Source organism: Etheostoma spectabile, chromosome 6 (assembly GCF_008692095.1).
Source record: "Etheostoma spectabile isolate EspeVRDwgs_2016 chromosome 6, UIUC_Espe_1.0, whole genome shotgun sequence".
NCBI lineage: Eukaryota > Metazoa > Chordata > Actinopteri > Perciformes > Percidae > Etheostoma > Etheostoma spectabile.
In genome coordinates, this window is record NC_045738.1 from 26,078,354 (window position 1) to 26,086,987 (window position 8,634).

At 39.5% G+C, this 8,634-nt stretch overlaps 1 protein-coding gene across 2 annotated transcripts in view; it reads left to right on the forward strand.

Annotated features, from left to right (window-relative positions):
- The window catches only part of LOC116690599 (mucin-2), a 6,645-nt gene extending 2,285 nt beyond the window's left edge, over positions 1–4,360 (forward strand). The window contains exons 5-11 of one of the 2 annotated variants that reach the window (XM_032517681.1): positions 196–373; positions 963–1,107; positions 1,422–1,562; positions 2,656–2,711; positions 2,816–3,379; positions 3,563–3,639; positions 3,929–4,360. In XM_032517681.1, coding sequence (XP_032373572.1) covers positions 196–373; positions 963–1,107; positions 1,422–1,562; positions 2,656–2,711; positions 2,816–3,379; positions 3,563–3,639; positions 3,929–3,997 — 1,230 coding nt within the window. In that variant the 3' untranslated portion in view covers positions 3,998–4,360. The remainder of the gene's footprint in view (positions 1–195; positions 374–962; positions 1,108–1,421; positions 1,563–2,655; positions 2,712–2,815; positions 3,380–3,562; positions 3,640–3,928) is intronic. The other variant, XM_032517682.1, reaches the window with a different exon arrangement.
- The last annotated feature ends 4,274 nt before the right edge of the window (positions 4,361–8,634 follow it).

Consider the following 8,634-nt stretch of genomic DNA (forward strand, 5'->3'; position numbering starts at 1 on the left):
CTGTGGCTCTGATTTAGGGGACAGAAAGCAGACCTGTCCCAGACCACCTGAGAGGTCTGGGTGGTTCACACTCTTAAAGATATTAACATAATCCAATCATCTCACCCTAACCCTTTTTTTTCCTAACTGCCTTTTTATTACTTGACAGAAAATACCTTATTAAAACCTAATGTCCCTTTTGTCCTCTTCTTGCAGTCCTGTACTCTGTCCTTCAGCCCCACCCTGAGCAGTAATGAGGGTGCGTACGTCGTACAGCTGGTGATGGAGGACTTTCCCCGGCAGACTCTCACGCTGACGCAAACCAACGGGTCGCAGACGACCGTAACTACCAACACTGCTATCAGCAAAATACCTCTTCAGTTTGCTGTACGGGGTGAGGTTTCTGGTCTTGGTAGCCTGCGCATTTTTTTTTGTTTTTTTTTAACAACAAAAAAAGTTACAAACAATCTCAGTAGTTAGTCTTCAGTGAGTGGAACATTTTTGCAGAGTATATAATCACAGTAATTTACCCATCATTATGATCTAAAATGATCCCCAAATTGACAAAAACAATACTACTTTTCACGTTTTTCTTCTTTTCATTAGGGTTTGGGGATTGTGTACTTCTACCGTGATGCTGTGAAACTGTGATATATTTTGCAATAGTTATTCTTTTGTAAATAATGCAAAATAGTCACAAGCATGTGGCATGTCTTAAGTGAATGGATCCATCTTTGTAAGCAGCTTGCAAGTTCGTTCCTTTCAATAGTAGATCTCAATTTTTTGGAGTAAAAATCTTGACCTGCTGGTTGGACTATAGAAAAGATGCATTGTCCCTAAATATATTAGCGCCATGAATGCTTGGACATTTTATGGAAATCAAACCATAGCAGAGATTATCTAGTCTGGTGGTTTACTGATGGATGGACCAACTAACTGGGATTGCCATCTCTAGAACATTTTTGATGTTCTTATTGTTCCAGTGGGCCCTGCAGCGCCGTCTTGCACAGAGGGACTCTATCTGCCCCTGTTCCTGTCTCCAACCCCGGCCAACAGAGCTCAGCTGTACACCCGTGTCAATCAGGTCCTGCAAATCAACATCAGTGTAGTAGCAGCCAATGTCTCCACGTAAGTGCAACACAAAACACATTTAAAAGAACAAACATGTCAAAACACTACAGGGTAATGATGCAGAAGGATCTCTGGTTAGATATAAAATACCTAAGTATATTAGTAAGACAGTAGCCACACACACAACCGGTTTTCATTTGCCAAGTTTTTATGGGCACAAGGAAACCTGATCTGTTGTGTAACTCCAACACGTTTTTTACAAGACAGGTTTGAAAAGAATGCAGTATAACCAACTCTTTCCATTTAAACGTGGGGTGTGCTTATGGAAACGATTAAACTTGCCAAACCCGTTCTCCTTCTGTTTGTGACAGGTTTCAGCTCCTGGTCAGTGGGCCCTACAACGTCATCCGGAATACATCGGAAACAGGACAGTACACTTTGAAATGGACGCCGTCTGAAAACAAAGATGGAGAAAGCCACCCCATCTGTTTTGTCGTACAGGCAGTTTCCAAGTCAGTCCCTTAACCTAAAGCACTGCATATGGAAAAATATGATCGGAGTTTCTTATGGCAAAAGGGTTTAAGTCATTGATTCATACCAAGATACATTATTGTCAGTATAAAGTCTAAGAAAGGAGTTGCGGGAAGAAAATGGTGTTCTTAATGACTTAAAAGAGAATGGGGAATGTTATCTGTTGTATCATATGCTTTAATAGTTAATTTTTTTTTCTCTAAACTCGGATATAGCACGTTTAAGGAGTAGTTTAACATATTTGGAAAACATGCTAATTTACTTTCTTGTACAGAGTTAAAAGAGATGACTGATTCCACTCCAGAAGAGATCATCTTTAGCTTGACATAGTCCTACTCAGATTCTAGTCAGAATATGAGTCTGAGACTGCTCCAATGAGCTGGGATTATGGGGGGTGTTTCAACCCAACCAGGAAAAAAAAATGCCACTGCACTCAATTGATAGACCTACAACCAATCAGAGCAACGGATAGACCTACAAGCAATCAGAGCAACGCAGTATGTGACGTATGTTGAGCGACACATGCCTCTGATGTTAGCCATACCCAATAGCCTGGGCAGTTTGGAACTGCTAATGACGTTACGGGCTTTAAAGCATCCATACATCCCTCAGATGTTTCATAAGATAATACCATGGATGTATTAATGGAACACATGGTGAATTACAACCATTAGATCTATCCATTATTACAGCTACAGGATCTTGGGAGAACAGTCATATGAGCATGCGCATGCAGCTAATTCTCATTAATCTTCTTTAATCTTCATTAATGTAATTCTCATTAAAAACACGTTGTAGCTTGTGTGTTTAATTTGTTAAAAAAAAAAAAAAACTTAACAAATAGCAGTGAAAATACGACTTCAGGCTGTTTTATTTTTACCTTACATATGGCTTTGTATTCATCATTTCATAATTGCATACTAATTGCTAAAAAGCAAGTAAGAATATTTCCCGGAATGGTTAAATATGTCTTAAAAATTGAGATCTTGAGCAAGAAAGACATTCTGTCTTGAAATATCTAAAATGACATGTGACATAATTTTGTGAATAATCTACTGTATTTATTTATCTCAGTAATTCGGTGAGATATCACTCCGAGCTCCGATGTGTCATTGTGAATGTTGGAAACGGTGAGTGGAACCATTCCTTGTTTTTAAAGTGTTTTGAATTGCATTAATATTTTCCTTGATGGTCACTTGTAATCTATATTCTGTGTATTCACTTCTGTTTACAGACCCAACATCCCCAAGCCCAACATCAACCACCACCCCATCTACAACCAACTTTTCAACAACTACACCATTGACCACTCCAAACATCACTACGCCAAACATAACAACCACCCCATCTACAACCAACCTTTCAACAACTACACCATTGACCACGCCAAACATTACAACCACCCCATCTACAACCAACTTTTCAACAACTACACCATTGACGACGCCAAACATAACAACCACCCCATCTACAACCAACCTTTTCAACAACTACACCATTGACCACGCCAAACATTACAACCACCCCATCTACAACCAACTTTCAACAACTACACCATTGACCACGCCAAACATTACAACCACCCCATCTACAACCAACTTTTCAACAACTACACCATTGACCACGCCAAACATCACTACGCCAAAGATAACAACCACCCAGTCTACAACCAACTTTTCAACAACTACACCAGTTACCATCCCTGCCACAAATACAACAACCAATACCCCAACAATTACGCCACAACAAAACAGTCCGCCACCAGCTACTACACCAGTAACCAGCGTCTCAAACCATAGTGAGTATGATGAATGTTGATGTTTTAGACTGTATAATCACCCCCATAATGGCCATACTCCATACATAGCTAAGTATGAACAATGGATTTTGAGCTACCAGAAAAAGGAAGACCTCGTCTTAGACTCTGGATTGCCCAGTTTTCCCCTTGTTGTCTGATTTGTAATGTTTTCTGTGTTTCTAGTTGTTATTTTGAGACTGAAGGTTTCCTCGCCATCTCCACTGTCTGAAGTCTTCATCAGGAGTACCGTATTGCAACAGGTCAGACTCTTCTTCTTATACTACAAATCAAAGCATTTCAAGGCATTACATAACTGCCCCAGCTGGGGCTGGTTCCAGGTTGAATTATGTAAGTGGTGCTATGTCATTTGTAATAAATACAAATAATAACCAAGGTTAGATGTGAATGTGTGACATTTGAAAGTCAGCTTCACTTCTGATGATTCAGAAGTACATAGGATGTAACAATGCTCCAACTTTACACAGAACATACGCATCTGATGATTTTCCCATACATGTCACAGCGCCATTGTCTCTTTTTCTTCTCCAGATTAAAGATGAACTGGTGAATCGAGGGTTGCCGTCAAACACGATTGTACGCCTTGTGAGTACTGGGTAGTGTGTTCATTTCCGACCACAGCGACCCCTGTTGATTGAACATTTACTGACCCGTGGAGAGAAAGTTGTCAGTTGCCTGTTAAATTTTAACATTAAAACATGTTTACATTAAATCAATGGTCAGCTTTTATGTGTAAATATCATAGTGTATACTAAGGACGTAAATATTTGACTGTATAATATACAGAACATATGTTAAATTACACTCTACTCATTGTTGTTTAACCAAACTTTATTTTTTTTTTAAATACATGTAATTATTTGACTGTATAATGTATAAGGTTCCTGTTGTGGTGTGTATTAAAATATCTTGCTGCCTTTGATTATTTGTCCAATATGTGATATACATATGTCCATTTCTAAGAAAACCAATTGCAAACCAAAATTACAAAACATTTTTTTGTGTAATATTTTTTTATTGGATTTTCAGGAGGTTACTTAGGATTGTCAGATATCAGTGTAGTATCACTTTAAACCTATTTTTTACATGATCTATACTGAAGTAACATTTAAGTATTCCTACAGTGTGCCATTAGTACTGTAAATTATATACTAACAATACTAGTTCCAAATAAGATCCCAGATACACATATTTACTAAATAAAATATATATATATATATATATATATATATATATATATATATATATATATATATATATATATATATATATATATATATATATATATACACACACACACACACACACACACACACACACACACACACACACACACACACACACACAGGTACTAACTAAAATCTACTTTCTGGATAAAACACAGGAAAGCCTTCACATATACATTGTACTGACATTATTTTGACCACATACGTGTGTTTTTCCTAGCTACTAATCTCGAAAGAACAGAAAAATGATGAGACCGGCAGGTATTGGGTTTCCTTCTCGTGCGGCTGCCAGACTAAAGAAAGCCACAAGGCCTTCTGACTGGGAGGCAATGCCCCCTTGTGGCCACAAATTGGAATACTGCTCAAAATGAATTTAAACCCCATACAATGAATGAGGCTCTTATATAGCAACGTATATTTGAAAAATACAGCGAATATACATAATTAAACCACAAGCAACCAAACGTTGCCATATTTCCTAACAGTAAAAAGGGAGGACGAGTAATTGTCAGGGCTCGGCGCCCTAAGGTTTGTGATCCAACAGGCTGGCCTGTTGGGCCGCAGTACTCGAGTCCGGCCCCGGACTCAAGACCGTTTTTCTATGGTCTCGGACTTCAACCCTAAACTCATAAAAGTATGACACAGCTGTGAAACCTCCCCAACAACCGAGTGTGCAACTGGATAACAGGTTTACAGCACTGCTGCAGGACCCTGGATCTCGGTCTGATTACCTGGATTACGTCTCGTCCTTACACATCAGTGTAAAGTAAGTTACAAAAGTAAAAAGTTACAGGGAACGCTACTGACTGGGTCTTAAACTCTGCTGTGTGCGATGTGAAAAGCATGGCCAGTAAAAACACCAAAATGCTCAGCTCTGACTTGGCAGAAAGAATTGTGCATATCGTGGGAGCACACCCAACTGTGAAACACATTGTACTGCACATAGGGTCAACTAAAGCACAAAGTGCTGAAATGGGACTTTATGGATCTGCTGAACACATTCAGCTATCTAAATGCTGGATGGGGTTTCATTGGCCCTCTACCACCAGCCAGAATTTAAGAGATTCACAGATTGTTGGCACTGAACACATGGCTTTAAACTGCATGTTCCCTCCATTTACTGCATTTCCTTGACAATTTCAACTTTTTTTGGGACCGCGTACATCATTTTAAGGCAGATGGACTTTTCCTTAACCGTCGTGACGGTCCTCGGGTCAAATGGACCCGTTTTCCTATATAAATGTTCTTTTTAATTCCCCAAAATAACATAATTGATCCCACACAACGCTATTTGGCAAGTACAAATCTCGACTTTCAACTATTTAATTTTATAGCATTTGAAAAAAAAGTGGTTTCGAAATAGTATTGGGTAAAAGTTGACACATTCCAGTCTCTGATTATCCATCAACATACTGTACATTCCTTTAATTTTAGTCTAAATAATTCCTAATTTCTCAAACATTAGTTATAATTACCTATAAATGAGGTTTATTGAGCATAAATTCCAAAAGATAACTGTAAAACTAAAGTTAATAAGTTAGTGTTCCATAGTGTTGAAAATGTCAAAAAAGTGACAAACATAAAAAAAGTGTTGAAAAAGGGACAAAACTGTAAGAGAAGTTAAAATCATTGATAAAAAAAAGTCAACAAAAGTGTTGATTTTCAATTTTGTCGGGAAGACAACACGAGTGTAAAGCTGCTCATCTCAAACCTACTTTACTTTCTGCGCCACACATCTGCTCAAGTTGAGGACAAAACGAAGCACGCCAGAGATCCACCACAGCCCCCCCCCCGAGGAGAGATTTAACCATGGCAGACCACAGAGCCTAGTTGAGAAATAACAACCCCCCTCATCCCCCCTTTACACCCCTCATCATGCCTTTGAGGATCCATCTCCTTCACTGTCCCATGCTCCACTCATGCCAACACTCTCTGACCCTTTCCCCTGCCCCCTATGGGAGTTCGTAACGCGTAGCTGCAATCATGAGTCTTTCCAGGGCATGCCCCGGCCCTGAGTATTAAAAGCTTCCTCAATGTGTTGTGATATGTAATAAAAAAAGAACGGTGAATCCAATAAGAAACCATAAGCACTCAACTGCAAATTTAGCACCCTTTCCTCGTCAGCCACAACCTCTCCCAAAATATTTGGCAGATCGTTATTTTAACACACTAATACTATCGGCTGTGGGCGGCTATGGCTCAGGGTAGAGGGGCAGGTTGGTGGTTTGATACCTGGCCCTGCATTCCCATGTCGAAGGGTCCCTGGGCAAGAGTGGCCCCCGATGCTGCGCCATCGGAGTGTAAATGTGTGTGAAAGGTGAATGGTTCCTGTACTATGTTAAAGCACTTTAAGTAGTCGTTAACACTAGAAAAGCGCTATGTAAGAACTGTACATTTCCTACAGGTCTTTGGCAGGATGATCTTTTTAACCAGTGAATACATATCATAAAGCACAATATTGATTGTCTTTAATTGAAACTTAGTTAGACCATAATACCACTGCTGCTTTTGTCACATCAGCTGCAATGGTGAGTGAGAATAAAGTGAATGAGGAAGGAGGTGGAGTCACAATTTTGTTGAATAACTCATTCCAACATAAGCAAATATTTTGGATATTTAGCTTCTTTTTAATATGGCTCTTCAACTATGGACTGACTCATGTGACGGAGCCTATAAGGGGCACACTCTGGACCTGATTATCTCCAAGGGTCTGAATGTTTCCAAGGTTATGACGTTGCTCTTTCTTATCATCCCTGTGTTTTCTTTAAAGACTCTATCTCTGTTTACACACGTCCTCAAACAGAGGTTATCAGAAAAAAAGAAGTTTATCACTGAAAACGCCAGTGAAACATTCATTCAGCTCATGTCCTCCTCAGCCGCCCTCTCTTCAAGTAAAAAATTACAAAAGTTATTGATGCCATTGCAAATAAGGTCTCTGGTAAGAAAAGATATCCACAGATAAATGCCGCGCTGCTAAGAACAGTAAAATAGCATGTTGAAAAAGATGTACGCAAGTGGCAAAAAAAGTAATTTCCAGGTTTATTTGGGTAACAACCATAAAGAGAGACTTGTCATTTATAATTTGGAACTGAGGAATGCAAGGCGGTCATTCTTCTCTGACCTTATCGCCAAAAACAATAATAATTCACATGCTTTGTTTGCTCCTATCAATAGGTCAACAAACCTCCCAGTGTCAGCAGCATCTGAACTTATATCGACCAACGCCTGCGTTGAATTTGTCACTTTCTTCACTGACAAAATTCAGGAAATTAGACAAGCAGTGCCTCCATACCAAATCCAGGATTTGTTGTCACAGTGTCCACCCAAAACCAAATGAAAGATGACACAAATGTATGCAATCAAGCATAAATACCTGGAAGACATTTTACATCTGAAAACCTCCTCCTGGTTGATATTCTGCCAACAGGCTTTTTCAAAAATGTTTCAAATTGTTTGGTTTCAGATATTCTACAGATTGCAAACACGGCTCTTCTTTCAGTTTTCTCCCCAACGGCCCCGAAAAATGTGTTACTGACTCGTACTACACTGACTGTCTCTGGGTCATGCATTTGGACTTCCGTCCATTCTGATCAACCAGCCTTACACGTGGCTTCAATAGAAAAGCAATTATTGATATATTATAAGTGTGCATCAGGGTCACGTGTTAACTGTTGTACTGTCTCTTTAACAGGAGATCCGTTCTGTTGCACCCAGTTGATCAGCAGGTCTTGGTCAATACTGTGAAGGCCCTGTGCATCTGTCTCCTCTGTTTGACTAAGTAGATCACAAAAGGAAAATGATGGGCAGACATAGAGGAATGTGTTGCCATTTGCCACATCCTGAAACGTCCTCTGTTGGAGACATTGTTGGAGACACCAAAAAAATACAGACTGGAGCAAGAAGACAGAGGAATGTGTGCAACAAAAAGAGAGTCTGGGGAGAGAATCCCTAAAGCCTGAGATCTGCGGCCTCATTGGCAGCTTAATGATGTGTCATAAATGGTGTCAGCAC